This window comes from Boleophthalmus pectinirostris, unplaced genomic scaffold (genome assembly GCF_026225935.1).
Source record: "Boleophthalmus pectinirostris isolate CB_2022bp ecotype Guang Dong unplaced genomic scaffold, ASM2622593v1 HiC_scaffold_9, whole genome shotgun sequence".
NCBI lineage: Eukaryota > Metazoa > Chordata > Actinopteri > Gobiiformes > Gobiidae > Boleophthalmus > Boleophthalmus pectinirostris.
In genome coordinates this window covers 20,723,976-20,740,420 of record NW_026571541.1, presented here as the reverse complement: position 1 = coordinate 20,740,420, position 16,445 = coordinate 20,723,976, and the positions used below count along the sequence as shown (strand labels likewise).

The 16,445-nt window shown below is 38.8% G+C and overlaps 1 protein-coding gene across 5 annotated transcripts in view; it reads left to right on the top strand.

Annotated features, from left to right (window-relative positions):
- The first annotated feature begins 1,756 nt into the window (after positions 1 to 1,756).
- Positions 1,757 to 16,445, top strand: part of dock10 (dedicator of cytokinesis 10) — a 32,907-nt gene continuing 18,218 nt past the window's right edge. For 2 of the 5 annotated variants that reach the window (XR_008633790.1, XM_055167001.1), the window contains exons 1-4: positions 1,757 to 1,965; positions 14,921 to 15,040; positions 15,153 to 15,242; positions 15,756 to 15,838. Coding sequence is in view for 4 of the 5 variants with exons in the window: in XM_055167001.1 (XP_055022976.1) it covers positions 1,858 to 1,965; positions 14,921 to 15,040; positions 15,153 to 15,242; positions 15,756 to 15,838 (401 nt within the window). In the remaining variant the exon portion in view is untranslated. Of the gene's footprint in view, positions 1,966 to 13,822; positions 14,007 to 14,920; positions 15,041 to 15,152; positions 15,243 to 15,755; positions 15,839 to 16,445 lie in introns of those variants that run through there. The other 3 variants (XM_055167004.1, XM_055167003.1, XM_055167002.1) reach the window with 2 other exon arrangements.

Here is a 16,445-nt window from a genome sequence, read left to right as displayed (position 1 = left end):
TGAAGGAGGAAATGAGAATTAGACATTGGTCAGAGAAACAGGATCATGTGTTTCTCCCTGATGTGAACCTTTGCAGTGAGAGCATACTTTCAAATAAGAAGAGAGTATGACAGACAAAATCTCAATGCCTTTGACTTCTTCTACCTAACCTGTTTTTTGAGTATGAGCCTTATTTGAATAATCTGTGACCTTTGACAAACTTGAAAGAAAAAAACTTAAAAAAAACAACAAAAAACTTGTATATTATGCAATCTGCAATCTATGTTATAATGTCATTTTCTCATCAAAAACATATCTGGGGTTTTGTGGAGTATTTTGTTTGCAGATGTTTAACATATAATCCTGCATATTTAGGCTGTGTTCTTCTCTCAAATTGAAATCTCCACCTTGTGATGTCATGTGGTAATACAGGAAGTGCTCTAATGTGTTTTTAAACTCCATACATCTTCACTAGAATCATTTGAATGATTTCAGTCCTGGAATTGCCCATCTCTGTTGAATTAAACGTAAAAGGTAGGTGTTGGATAGGTAGCCGTGTCAATACGCCACATCACAAGGTAGAACAGAGCATTTTGAGCTTTGGAAATGCAGACACAATAATAAAACGAGTTACTCAAACATGACATGAAATTAAACAAAACAAAACGAGGAATGTTTTCGATGAGGTAACAACAGTCTAACATGTCGGACGCAAAAGGGTCTCATAACGCGTAATATAGGACCTTTAAGGCTTAATGTGGACTAATGATTTTAAAAACATCAACTGATGTATGAAGCTATTACTTTTAAGAAATGTAATGTAATGCAATGTAATATTTAGATTATTTAAGATCGTGTCTAAGTTGAGCTTTCCTAACCAATGATCTCACGCTTACCAGTTACAGTATGATTGCACGTTGCAGCCAATTTATTTCCCCAATAAAGGTGAACTTCAGCGTCACTTGTGATGCTGATTGTGTACAGCAGATGGCGCTAGAATACTAAATATTAAACACAAAATATCAAACGCTTCATGATAAATCTGAAGATATTACAGCCAGGCCTGATTGCTAGACAAGAGTTGTTTGTTCACTGACCAAGATCCAAAGATATGCTGTTATTATTAATTGAAATAATAAAATAATTAAGGTCATTTTAATTCAGGATATAATTCGCCTGTTTTATCAAATTTACATAACAGAACCTACATTTTAGCTCACACTTTAAATAACTAGAGCTAAATCAAAATAGGTTCAATTGGAGCAAAAATGTTTTGTACCGTTGTGTACCACTAGGTGTCACTACTAACATCCACATTGGTAACTGGGTGACCTACTGTAAGTGTACTCCACGTTTCTCTGAGCCCGGGACTGGATTGATGATAAACTGGTGGCATTTCAGCGCTCCCCTACGCATGCTCATCTCCTCATACTGTAGCAATATGCTGTAACAATTTGTATCAAACAAATGATCTCTTCTTACATCATTTAATTTTCTAAAGAAAAACATTCTACCCACCCACCCTCAATATGACAAACGTAAGCTATCAATTCATATCAGTCACAGAGGGTAGGCCTAATTGGAACCTTTCAAAATAAATGCGTCCGTTTTTGTCCGTGCGTACTTTCACTGTGATTTTGATTTGAACTTTTATTGTGAGCGCTTTAGGCGGAAGCTGCGCGATGATTTCTGTGACGCTCAAAGCGCCGGGGCATCCTCTGCAACCTTCTGTCTGTGTGCGTGACAGAGGCGTGTGCGTGTGTAGTACGTGTGTGTAAACACAGCTAGGTGGGCTCATATGTTCGGGGAGAGGACCAGGTCAGACCGCTGCAGTGATTACCTGTCAGAATCAGCCTCAGTGACCGCTCAGATGACGAGATGGCAGCTGAATCCACCCGGAGATTCACCAAGAACCTGCTGAAGCCGGGGAGCGCCGCGGAGATACGGCAGACGGCGTGCAACGCGGTCCGACTCTCCGCAGTGACGGTGAGTAGACCCACTGAACAGTAAAACATGGTGGCAGTGAAAAACACCTGTAGGCCCTCTGGTTCCGAGGGAATCCCGTGTGAATCTGATATGGGTGTATATGGAGCATAAAATATGGACTGCATAGTAACTGTAGTAAACGGAGTTGACATTGACATTCATGTTGCATCTTTCATAGCGGTGGATGGATGAGCGCTGGTGCAGCTACGGTCTGCTCTGTCCATTGATGCACTGCACTGGCTGCAGCTCGATACGTTTAAATAGACAATGCTTCGTAGGCACAGGAATTACTACAATTTTCTCTGGTGTATTGCCGAGCAAACATATATAGTGTACTAAATCAACTGACATTTCTTTTATGGGTTGGTTTCTAAATTAAATTGTGAAAATGTGTAGTGTGCCATGACACATCTGCCCAATGGTGATCAAAACAGTTAAAATGGAGGCAGTATCGGAGTATGATAGACCAAGCTTTGCTTTTATGTTCAACTACATTTGAGATGTGGAGATTATAGGAGGGAAAAAGGTGTCATATCTTATCATGTACAGATGCAGATATTCACCAGTAAACATAGGTTATTATGTTTCATTGTGTTTTTGTTTGTTTGTTTGTTTGTCTGTTTGTTTAATTTGCCAGAAGGCAAATCCTTTGCCTACTGTTGTGTATGCTTGCATACTGTATTATGTGGATGGGCAAGTGAAAGGTCACTCCACTGCCTCACACCCTCCACACTGCACTGTGTTAGTGTGTCAGTGGGACACAGAGCAAAACGCTTCATTGATTGAGGGAAACTGTCACTCGGGTTTTAAATTGATCTAATATCATTCATAAATATAATGTTTATTAAAGTTTCTGTCAATATCATTGTTATGTCTATTGGTGCTACATTTTGTGGTTCATTTTGAATAACTATATTACAAGGCTAATCAACATGTTCTGAAAGATTTGAAGTATTAAATTGAGTTGTTTTTAGGTTAGACTAAATACCAGACAAACGCATAATATGTCGTTATGACTGTTTCTTTTCTAAACCTGTGCAATGACTGTGATCGGTATGGTACTTTTCTAACCAATGTGGTTATCATAGGCCATGCACATATTTCATGTTTCCTTTAATTAGTCATCAGAGAAGACAAAAGGATATGTGCAGCGCAACTTTCAAATTAGACGTGCACAATGGAGCAATCACATTTAAGTGTTTCCTTCCTTTGTTGCAGTTTGCACCTAATTTATGACAAAATCTCAAATAATGCAAACCCCCACTCCTACTCCACAAAGCTACTACTAATCTTCAAACTGTGCAGACTGTGAAAAATCACTGCCAGGCATGTCTGCATGTCTGGAGCCAAGTGTGTGCCAGTAAGTCATGCACAGTCATTTATTGGTGGGGGGCATGTTGAGGAGATTTCCCTATGTGATACGTGCTGTAGGGTGCTGTCATTGCCACTCACTGCTGTCCTCATGACACACTATCTCTACTGCCTGGAGTCAACTAACAGAACCGTTTGACCCAGCTTATGATTATATTAACATCTTAAATTGTGGACTTCTGTGTCTGAAATACACACATTTATTTGATGAAAACACAAATGGATGTAACAAATTAAACATACTAAAGATGTGAATGTTGTGGTAGCGGACAGTAACCGGATTAGTCTTCTGTAATTACTCCACAGTCATGGCTCCGTTGCCACGACAACAGAAAAGGTCAATTAGGATGGAATTTTTACAGGAAGTCCTCCTCTCTCCTTTGGCATATCTCAGATCTTGTTTATCATTCAAAAAGGCTTTTTCCCTTTCTCTGAGTTTTGATTTCACTTAAATATGTTCCTGATTCTGACACATTTCCTCTTGTTTTAATGTTTAGACTTGAACTTGACTTCCCATGATAAACAGGGTGCAAACTGTATTAGGGTCTCTGCAAATGGAAAAGAGGTAAACATGAACATTCTCATAAGTAGGCCATACTGTACTTGGTACTCAAACAATGAAGACAGACATAAAATAATAAAGAGCCATATTATAACTGTATCATATTGGCTGAGTTATGGGGTCATGATCTTTATATCCCTATAAAATATGGGCTATATTTTAGAGAACTATCCAGAGAGGCATTTGGTTTAATATATATAGATGGTGACTTTCTTTTAGAGCTGCACTATGACCAAAATAAGTTTTGATTTACTCTTTCATACAGTATAGTCTAGAAGTCAAGTCTTCACATTGATGTCATCACCCATGTCCCTTAATCTAGGCTAAATGACATTTCTGATATTAAGATGAGTTGATATTTGATTCTTAAACTGCTGATGAGTTGTTTAGAATACTTCGCAAGTGAGATTAAAGAGGCTACTGCAGATGAATAGCCATTTGTTTTGACTAAACCACAGATAGTACCAGGGCACTGTGAAGACTTTGCGGTCTGTCTTTTCAATGACACATTCACTGTACAAGGAATTAAATGAAAACAAATGTAGGCCCTTACTGGAGCCATTGTCACTGACTGAATCAGACCACTGTAATTAGAAAGTGTTCTGTAATCATGGTAGACATGCATTTGTGCAGTGTGTGCTGAATGAATTTGTTACTTTTGACTTGAAGTGTCAGACTAGAGGTTGTTGAATCCATGGACAAATAGCTGGTTTGGTCTGTGTGGGCCATCTCTGTGCAGAGAAAGTCTGTGCCTGTATGTCCATGTTTGAGAGAGGTCACATGAGAGGAGGAGAGAGAGGTCCCTGGGGCAGGGTGCATTGTGCCAGCCTAGGTTTACAATAGGCTCTTTGCAAAAGCTTCACAGTCAGTGAACTGCTGCTTTCAGACTTAGCTGACTGGCTCTGCCTCACTGGAGCTTCACTTTTATCCATTTGCTCTGATTCTCTTAAAGCTCTGTCCATCTCCCCTCTCTAGCCTGACACCATACACTTTTTTCACGTACCCTTGGGATGGATAAGGAGGAGGAGGTCCACTCTACTTCACATAGTGGTCTAAGAATAGTTCTCTAACTCTTTGCTGAGTGAATTGCTGTGTTGTGTCTCTGCCTTTCTGTGAATTCCAGAGTAGGAGGCCTGAATATGCTAGTGCCATTATAGAGCGACCCTTATGCCCTCATGCCCTTGCCAGCTCAAACTGCACACTACTGTGTGACACTTGTAAATGATGTGGACTTTCCCTCATTATGCCTTTGAAGGCAGTTATCAGACTGTGCTGCAGGGAGCTACATAATTGGGAAACAAAGTAGAGAAAATGTGTCAACAATTGTCCACCAGGCCACCACAGGATCTTAACATAAGCACGTTTTGGCCTTTTGTCTACCTCTGCACTGCCTGTCTAATGGTTTCCTGTTGGCTTTGATCAGTCCTACTGACCCACTAAACCCCCTTTTAACATGTCAGTCTTTTTAGGTTTGTCGGTACAACATAAAACAGGAGCTGAAACATGCAGCCTGTATTAATGTTTGATCAAGAGCTGCTCCATGCACACTGAAGCACAGGAAAAAGTGATATTAATGTAGGTTATATGAATGAAGAAAAAATCTGATTCAAACAAATGAGAAGATGGAAAGAATTTCTTTCTTTCTATTATCTTATTTTTTGCACTCACTGGAGCATGTGTTATTTGTGCTATATGAAGACACGGTCATGTTATCTGTTTAAGTATGCAGCTATAATTGACTTTTTTCAGATCTCAAGAATTTTACCAAAGTATTATTAAGTCCAGTCTTCTATTCCCCTATAAACCATATCAACATGCACAAAATAAAAATTCTGCTAAGTCCCAATCCTTTTCACCTCAAACATGGAAACTGGACACTAGTGTCTGATTGACAGATGTTTAATTATGACATGCTCAACAAAAAAGACAAAGCTGGGCCTTGATGGTGGATTTACAACACAAATCAGAGCTTCTACATTGTCCTCTGCGTGTTTTGGTTAGGATCTCATTGAGTGGTTTTGAAATCCCCTGCATTTCAAATCCATTTGGCCAACTCCTCTCTGTACTATTATAACTGACTTGTTCTCTGGACAATTTACTGCACCTTCAACATCAGCCAAAGCCCTGTAAAAGAGATCTGTGAAAGAAATGGAAGAAAGGGGGTCAATGAGTGAGGCAGACACAATCACAAAGGGGGCTTAGGTAATTTGGATAGAGGATTATGCATATGAAAACACATGAGGAAAAGTCCTTAAAACAGCTGGGTCCTGCGCCGTGGGGACCAGAGGGAGAAAGAGCTGCTGAGTGGGCGTCTGCCAGATACTAGAGGTCACGCTGAGGTCACATGTAGGCTTTGTGTTGGTGTCATGTAGGCGTATTACTGCATGATTAATTAGGATGTAGCTATTCAAATACAGTTTTTTCTGTACTGCTGTTGTCAGTGTTACGATTTGCTGATAATTTTACATGATAATAACAAATGTTCAAGAATAGTGGTATGTGTTTCTGGCCTGAGCGTATAAAAGTCAATATTAACTTAGACTTGGTCTGGGTGAAATAAGGTTCAAAGTAAGGACACATTTTTCAGCTAGAATAGTTGAAGATAGGATTTAATAAGAAGCAGCACAGAGATAAAATGCTCAGACAGACCTGTTATTGGGTTTCATCAAAATCAAGGAAAGTTTGAAAGAGATTCCTGATTGGCTACTTGGAAATAGGGCTGAACAATACACCGCAGAAGTACTGATATAGCAAACTAAATATGTAGCTTTATTTATTAAATTAGCCTTGATTTAATCTCGGTTTTGTCTATATTAAATTTTTATTTTTCTTGTAACATGGCATTGGCATTCACATAGACTGACATTATAGTGTCACAAAGTATATTAAAGTATTGCAGTAATATCGATATCACAGTACATGTTTTCCACTCTTGTGCAGCCCTCCATGGAAAAGGATGTTGAGCAAGAAAAAAAGGCAAGAAATGACAAATAAAAAAATATCCACCAAAAATAAAATTAAGATTATGTCATATTGCTGATTGCTGATTCAAGACCTAATTTCTGCACTACAGTACACTTGTAGCATTTATAAGATAGAGGTAGTGCAGAAGTATAACTTTTGCTGTGAAAGTTTAATGTGAATGTTTTTAGATACTTTGCTGTAGTAGATTTTTTGGGATGATGTGCTGATGCTGAAACTGGAATCTTAATTCAGGGATAACCACAAAGCTAATCTATTGTGTTAGCATATGTTAACCATATAATTGTTGTCATATTTGTGGACTGAGACATAGTATTTGTATTTTTCCAATCCTGAATAAAAGAACCACAATAAGAATTGTCCCATCTGTCTGGCAGTGCACCATGAAGAATTACTGTGTCTGTTTGAGAAATGATAAGCCACGGTAAATACATTAATACTGGAAAAGCTTGTAAAATACAGGCAACCGTTATAGCTTTGAGACGGCAAAAAAACAGTATCATGGTAGATTTTTATATAGCAAATTAAAGACAAGAGATCAGTAGTTTATGAATGGCAGCTAGAGCACAAGACAGAGGGGCTGAAGAAGGCTATGGGGCCATGGAGGTGGAGAGATGCCACGTGGGAAAGTGAATTAATGAGGCATGGGCTGAGCTGAGAGAGGCTGTGTGTTTGCAACAGCAAGAAAAAATGTTTTGGGGCTGATGTATTATTTTTATTTATCAGTCTCTAGTTAAAACATTATTGAGCTTTATTTTTAAAACATGATTCATTTGTTTTTGTTTTGTTTTGCTTTGTTTTTTTAAGATATGACTACCTAAGATTATTTTTCCCCAGACGCAAAAAAGTGAATAAATTAGTAAAAAGTATGTGTGTGTGTGTGTGTGTCTATAATGCTATATTTTATTGTATTTAATTATTATTTTATTATATTTAATATATCATATTTAATCAATTTTATTTTAATATATTTTATAATCTCTGAACATTTATTAGCAATTACATAGCTTTGAACCTGATATTTATAGTGTTCTTCCTTCATTGTTGTGGTGCTGGGTCTATATGCATTTTAATACGAGGTGAGTTCAAGGGGAATGGAAATTTTCCCCCTGTTTCTGGCAGCTGCTCTTAACTTCCCCTGCTCTCCTCTCATCTGTCCCTGTCTGAGGTCCCTCCCCCACCTCTGCTGCCCCAGGACCTGGGATCTTAGTTAAAGACATTTTAATAACTTCCTTGTCTAAATAAACCAGAAACCAGGACAGTCAAGAATGTAGCGTGGCATAGAGCGCACCCTGCAGGTTAGAGCAGAGAGCTTGCTATGTTGATTCTTTGGCACTAGATGGCATTGGCACTGTATGCTTTGCCCCTTGGCCCATGCAGCGCTCAAATTCAACATTCCCAACTCACATTGTTTGTATTAAGTTGAGCCGACTAACTAACTATGGCATGCATGCAATAATCCTTTATCTTAGACATTTCCAGACAGTTGATGGATTTTGCATCTGGATTCAGTAATTTAGAGGTCAGCATTTTATAAACCCTTTTGAAGCTCCAGGTATGGTTGAAAAAGGTTTTAAATCTTGCTTGATGTGACTTTTATAGCTCATTGTTTACTTCAGGTAAAACGTTAAAAATTTAATATTTGTCTTCCTGTTTATGCACCATCCTAGGTGCTGCAGTCCTGCTTTTGCAGATTGAGGTTTTACTGTGTACAGTGGTTACACACAGAATGCTATTGTAAATAATTGTAAATAAGTAATATTTTAAATAATAACTTTAAATAATAAAAATAATTAATAATAAACAACATTACATAACAAATGCTAATGTGGGAAGCAAAATAATCAAGTTACCAGGGGTCAGTGTAGTCTTTGTATGCTATATGCTAATGCATATAGCTAATGCATGCTTGCTGATTTAAAAACAATAGAATTATGAGAATTAAATGGTTGGCATAAATTTACTGATGATTATAGAACTGATCGCCTCTTAAGGTCAGACCGTTGTTCTCCGGGAACCTAGAGCCAATGAGTGACAGCATGCTTCCTGTCGTGGTCACCATGGGAACAGCCTTGTATTTTCCCAAGTAATTTTAATGGAAAAGCGTACCACATCAAACACCTCTGTCATGAGTCAGCCTGCAGCACTACAGGGAACCTAACTACAGAGGAGCAAACTGCTTACAAGGCACAGTAACAGGTTAAATGGACTGTGGTTTCCTCCTTGGCCTAGTTGGCCGAGGTGTCCATAGCCAGTAAAACGCCTTGTATGTTTTTCTCTTCAAATGTTTTGAGCAACATTGTCCTCTTAACCCAATCTTCTGCAGAATCATTTATACCCAACTACCGCCACACTGTCGCCCTCAGCAATGTTCACTGTGAAAGTTTACCTCAAATACAAGAGTTACATGGACAGAGGCTGTACAGCTGGAAGACATTAGCTCTACAAATGATGGCGGCGCATTGCCCTGTACACCCCAGTGATGTCATTCCCACTAGATTCAGGCACACAACCTAACTAGGGTCTCAGTGAGAACAAAGCATATGCATACATGAAAAGCATGCGTTAAATGATACATTCTGGTTTTATATTGGTTAATATAGAGGTTGTCAACTAAAAAGTATTTAAGTAAAAAGGAAGTCTTTTGGTGGTGTGTTCCCTTATCATCGAGCTGGAACAAAAAGTAAGAGAACACATATGTTACAAAGTTTGCAGTTATGTTAGTAAATCTTTTGTTTGAGGGTTTCAGGCAAACATTTGTGCATCCAGTGGAATGGGTGTCACAGTTTAGGAAATAAGAGAATGCATTCCCTCCCCCACAAATGAAAAATGTTATTGCTTAAAGTATTTATCTCAGAACATTAATAAATTATAGTTTGATAATGAAATAATTAATGTGGATGGCTTTTGTGTCCAGTATGTTCTCAAAAGAGGCAACCAGGAGTTTAAAAAAGGAATTATTACTGCACAAGAATATCAATAGATGGCATTACATTTCAACAATAGGGTCAGTGCTTTGGCAGAGCTTGTTTATGCTTACTTACATTGTAAATGTGTGTCGCTTGAAGTGTTTATGCACATTTTTGTCTCTGATTTCATTGCATAAATAGTTTGAGTGAGAATAAACCAATCGCCTTTGTAGTGATTATATCTTGTTTAGATCCAGAGTGAATGAAAGCAATATGAGCTGCAGAACATGGGGACAACTGGCATCTGCTGGGCATGTTTGTGTGGGCTTATTTGTATGACCGGACTATTGTGGTGTTTCTGGCATTTCAACAAAGCTCATCTCTGTGGTCCTCTTTGTGTGTTTTAGACTCAAATGATCAGCCATGTTGTTATCAAATGCCATTGGCTCTCACTGAGGGCCCTTTAAAACAAGTTGGTGGTAGGCTGTGCTTACTTCTTATATTTTGTACTCACTTATCCTGTACTTTACAGGGCATGTTAATGTTTGCAAACTGTGTGGGAGAGGCTTTGTGGCTGTCTTATGTGCAGATGCTTTCACTGTGGACCCATAATGCATGCTGTTTATATTTAGCTGTGTAAAGTATTATAATGATGAGCACTTGCAGAGGTGGTGGGTGGGACTGTGGGGGACACTGACATGGACACTAACGACCTTAATGATGACCTGACATCATCACTATGGTTACGTCCTTTCTAAAGGCAACACAGTGTTTGCAGTTTGCTGGCCTCTGCATGTTGTGTGACTAACTTGTACATACAATGAGGCTGATTCAACTTCTTTCAAAGTTTTGCACATGGGCAAGTTTCATATAAAAAGCAGTAACAAATTACTATTAAGTAAAAACGTGACCTAAATTCATTACAAAAATACAAACTAAATTGATAGATAATGTTCAATTAACATGTTTGTAAAGGCACACATCAGGCAAGGCTCTTCTTAGTCAGTATTCATGTTCATGGAGTAGAGTGTAGAATTTCACCACAATGATAACATACGGTTGCCAAACTTATGCATGCTGAATTTAGAATTGCCATCTCATATTTTCTATACATCACATACATGGTAATTCAACAAAAAATAAACATTGTCTTCAGCAAAGCACCCCCAATCTTAAAGCCTTTTCTTTGTGTTGTTTTATGTGTCCCCTTATCCTACAATATTATATTACAAGGCATTTTAATCTGAATTGTAATTGAACATGAGCAATGGCAGATGAGATGATGAAAGTGCAGTTGTAAAAGTGATGGATAGGCCCAAGCTGCAGATCAGCAGTGATGTAATGGAACATATCATTGTAGCCAGCGTCCTTTTGCCTCTCCGAGCGTTGAACCGAAGTCGGGGGAATTTCACATGGAAGCTCTACCCCATAACCCTGCATACATCTGTGCACCAACCCTCTCCCCCTTTTCCATTCAATAGACTCACATAATACTTCCAGGAGAAACAAAGCTGCTCTGGCAACTTCCAATCTGGAACATGATCCAGTTTTTTCAGTCAATGCAATAATACTTACATTTACATAAGTACTTTATTAGGAGTTTGCTGTTCAGACTAAATTTTATTCATCTTTTTTTGTCTTTTCAAATGTACCATAAGATGCTGGATGTTGACAAGTACTTTTCTGTCACAATTTCATGATTGCAGTTTGATTGCTGCATGTAATACTTCATCCAATGATAAATGTGAAACTCAACAGTTTATCACTGGATTTGAGTCAAGTCAAGGAACTGTTGTGAGCCTTGATAGCAGTTTATACTCTCTTCTGATTTCCTTATTGGATCGGTAACATTCTTTTTATGAGTGCTTTTTAGTGCTATTTTGTTCTTAAAGCCCCATACTATTGCACACACTTTGTTTAAGTGCATGTGTGAGTGATTGAGAGAAAATGGTGCAAAATGAAAATCAGCAAAACTCCTGTAGTGTGTGAGTGTGTGCTGCAGCTGGTTCTGGTCAGCTGACAGCCACTGCAGACTGTGATTTGTTGGTGAGCTGGGCTGAACCGCTCACATCTGCAGTCACTGTGTGTGAAAGGAAAGAGAGAGGGACAGGCTGCTGGCTGGTAGAGCTCCGCCACTGACTGTAGCAGTGCAGCAGAGAAGCACAAGATGGAAACCAAGGGCTAGACTTAACCAAATGACTAGAGCTTATGTGAGCTACAGTAGAGCACCCTTTAGACACGGTGTAGCTGGTTAGGAGCTGTGGAGTATGGGTTGTTCTGCCAGTGCGGTGCTGCTGTTGCGCTCAGTGGGAGGGCCAGACTGTGGACACATGTGCGTGCGACAAGACCAGATGTCATTGGACGCAGCCACACCTACTCTAGAGGCGTACAGCGCGACTACCACCTCACCACTGACAATCATCGTCATGGTAACCTGCACAACTCTGCACCACTCTTACTATAAGCATGGCATGCACTTTCAAACAAATGGAGTCTGATGTGGAATGTGTCTATTGTCTAACTTTCTGCTGCAGAGGTTGATATGTGTTGATCAATGACTGAGGTCTGGTTGGTTTCCTCATTGTGGCGGAAATGGAGGGGGGGAGTAAAGTGGGGTCAGTCATGAGGAATCCAGTTTCTGTGGGAAAATGAGCTTCTTCTGCCTACATACCCCAGTGATGTTAAAAATAGCCATTCAAACTAAAGTATGAATAAGAAGCCCCAACATCGACTTAGTGAATGAATTAGTTTGAATAAATTAAATGTGACCTGTTTCTTCACACACACTCTGGTCAAGTTTATGATCACCACAAAGTATATCTTTACATTACTGTGGTAACTAGTTGTCTTTGTCAAACTCAAGAAAAGTGTAGTCATTGTTACCATTTTAGTGGGATAAAAGCAAAAATAAGCTAAAAAATTGCAATATGCAAAGAATATTAACTCATATCCTCAATGGCCTTTTCTTGCACACTTTCTATTTTTTTCATAATTTTACTGACTTAAAGCAATATTGTTTTTACTGCTTGCTCTTGAACTATCTCCTCACATTTGATTACACAGTCATTTTTCGTCACAGCTGGCTCCTCTGTGAAATTCAAATCACATTAGTTTTGCCGATCTTTCCCTGTCCTTGTGTTGCTGTAATGATGCACAGCAGATGTCTTGTGCTTTTTGCAGCCCACTGTCTCTCCCTGGACCTCTCTTCTGCCCCCTTCTGCCCCCCTCTCTGTTTCCAGGTCTTCACATCAGTGTTGAACAGTTTTCCTCACAACTCCACGCACTGCTTCATTTATAGCTAGTGTAGTGTTAAGGGTCACTGTGACCATTGCAGCAGTTTACCAACATCAGCAACATCATAAAACTGGTTCAAAAGGGGGCAGTAAATACAAAGAGGAAATCAAAGGCAAATCATGCAATGAAGAGTGGTGTGTTTGAATAGATGAGAGAGGCACTGAGAGGGGGTAGAGACATGAGCCAACAGAGGCAGGTGCTGTGCAACAGGGAGGATGAGGGGCAGGGCTGAGCCACCACAGAATACTGCAGTGTTCACATGTAAAACACTGGGTGTGAGCTCTGCAGTTCAAAACAGGTCATACTGATGCTCTCCTTTGCAGAGTCTTGAACTTTATACTATGTCATTTGTACTGATTTTTTTTTTTAACATTTAAGCAAATGTTTTCTGCACATTCTTCATTTTGGTGACACTGGCAACACACAACATCAAAACTTCCTTTATATTATAACTTCTCTTCTGCTATGAGGTTTTATGGAGGAAGTGAATTTGCGTGTCTGTATGCACGTCACACTTGGATAATTCTGTCTTAACAAATAGTCTGTGCATTAAGATGTCACTGTCACATTCAGTAATATGTGAAGCTTCTGTCTAGGTGGAAGAAATTATGTGATGCATAACCATAGTCTGTGGTTGGCTGACTATTCGGGGATTTTCTCACATGTTGTGGTAAAATATACGTCGGACGTCAGAGATCTACTTCCTCTACATCCACATGCACTCACACACCGCCCTAAACCAACTCATTCTCTTGCTGCCTCTTGATAGAGCACATGACAACAGTACTGGCATGATACCTTACCTTATCTTGTGTTTTAAATTATACTATTGATTTGAGACAATGAGTTTCAGAAGCAAAATTACTTTCAGGAGAAAAACAAAGACCAAACGTGTGCGCTCGGATTTCACTCGGATAAGTATAGTATGTTTGTACATTATTTTTGTTTGGGTTTTTTTGTCAATATTGTAATCAATTGTAGTATTATTGATATTGTAATTGATTGTAGTATTATTGATTCTTGTTTTGTCCACTTTGTGAATGCTTGAAGTGAAATTAGGCTGTTAGAGAAAATTGATGAAAGACAAATTCCCCAAAACTTTCAGTTATGCCATATGAGTCATAGTACAACATTCAGTGTTCAGTGTCACCAAACCATGAAAATAACAAGCTCAGTTTTGTTGTTGTTTCATTTTTTAATAGAATTTTATCATTACTATGTTTTTACATCATCTCAGTTTGCACATTACAACTACATATTCATACACAAAAGAAAATATAGCTCCTGATATGTCGAGTGCATTGGACAGGCTGTGGACATAGATTGGATTGTGAGTGTGAGGGACCACGTGTGACTGACTTCCTCTGCTTCAGACCACAGCCTAAACTGCACTTGTTTAGGCTGTGGTCGAGTACTTGTTTGCTCTTGTCTCTTGTGACAGAACTCATATACTAGTATATATTGCTTTTCACTCTCAAAATCAGGTCACAAACCCTAAATCACATAAATCACATAAAGCACTGGTAACCTTATCCCACTATTTGATTTGGTTTCCGTTTAAGGCATGAATGTTTTGTTTATTCTTCTTTTATGCCATGTTGTAGCTATGTTGGCATTTCTAATTGTTGTTCCTCAATAATTTGAAAAGTTGTATTATGTGCCAGAAGAACCTCATGCTTTTATAACAATAGTGCTTTACTTCCTTTATTACTGTGGCTAAAAATGTCACAGCGTCATTAGCTGCAGTTTGAGTTTAGTTTCATTATGACTCACTGTTGACACCTGTATTTTTTTTAAGTGACTGAAATTGAAGTGTATGTCACATGTATTTTCACAGCAGGAAAAGCCTAAGCTGATTGACCCTCTAGACTATGAGGCGGTCATTTCAGAGCTGGGGGATGAGCTGAAGGAGGATCCTCTCAGAGACCTGCTCCTTTTTCCAGATCATGACTTCAAGGTCAGATTTGTATTTTGTGCTAAGTATATTTAGAACTCATTTCTGTTGATGATTGTAATAATACAAAGTGTTTGCTAAAGGATTTCAAAGATGACATTTTCTGTCTTCACAGGTGTCTACTGTGCCTCAGGAGAGGCGGACTCTCCAATCGACAGTCCCAGAGGGGGCAGAGGGAGAAGCTGAGTGTCTGCTGGTCAGACAGGTGAGGCTGAGTGAGCTGCTGTGGTCTGCAACATCTGTTTATATACTCAAGTACTGCTACACTATGCATAAACTTTAAAAGTACTTTTTGGAGAGGCTATGACAGTTACGTTGTATTACTTTTTTAGTAGTATGACCGTAAAATACAGTTTTCTGCATGTTTAGTATTTAGTATTCATGCAAACAATGCACCATTGGTTCAAAATCTTAAATTTAGGTTTGGAACATCAGTTTGTCCCCCCAGAATATTTAATTTAGAGGCTGTGATGGTAGGACCATTAAACTTGTAGAAAAATAACAGCTTATAGTAAACAGGGCCAGTCCACCAGGAAGTCTAAAGGAATTAACCACGTTTAAACATGATATCTGAAACTCAGGCAGATCATGGGTATGTTTATTTTGCAAATGTACATACACTACACGTCTCAAACGTGCCAACTGTCTGATCTACTCCTTCTCACAATGTTTCAGATTCTCTTAGACCCACTTTCTATTGTTTCTGATCTTTTACCAGGCCTGTATGTTTTATAACTCCGACCTGAATGTAGTCCAGTTTATGCATGAAGACTACGCTGGAGACTACCGCCTCTTGCCCAGGTACTGCACTCCTCAATGTAATCGTTCAATGTTGTTTAAAAGATAAAATATACTATACAAGTTCAGTATAAACAAGGATCTAGCCCTAATCTTGATGTCATAAACAAGAACAAGATAGACATTAGAAAAGATGTTTTGTTTATTTGTACAACTAGGGACAAGCTTCTACTCTCTCCTTTATAAATATACACTTTAGTGACATCTATTCAAGTCCGATGATTTATTTAAATGATCCTGTCAGTCAGTCAGTGTTCCCAGTCCCACAGAGGCTGACCCGGGCAGCCCCTCTCACCACAGGAATGTCAGTCTCATGCCACTGTAGTTTTGGGTCTGTTCACATGACCTAATCGTTAGTTTGGTCTTAAAGCAGGATGTAGATAGTGAGCTCAGTTTTACTAACATATAAACCCAGAGGCACAAAAACTAAAACTAATTAAGTATGTTTAAAATAAAAACTCTTTTCACAAGTATTACAAACACTTTAAGGAAAGGCCTAAAGGCCACCACACATTGCAGAATTTTTCAATCTCAAACCTTTTTTTAAACATGCAACAAAAAGTGCACACCACAGATGTGAGGAGAATGTTTATGTTTATTTATTAAATAT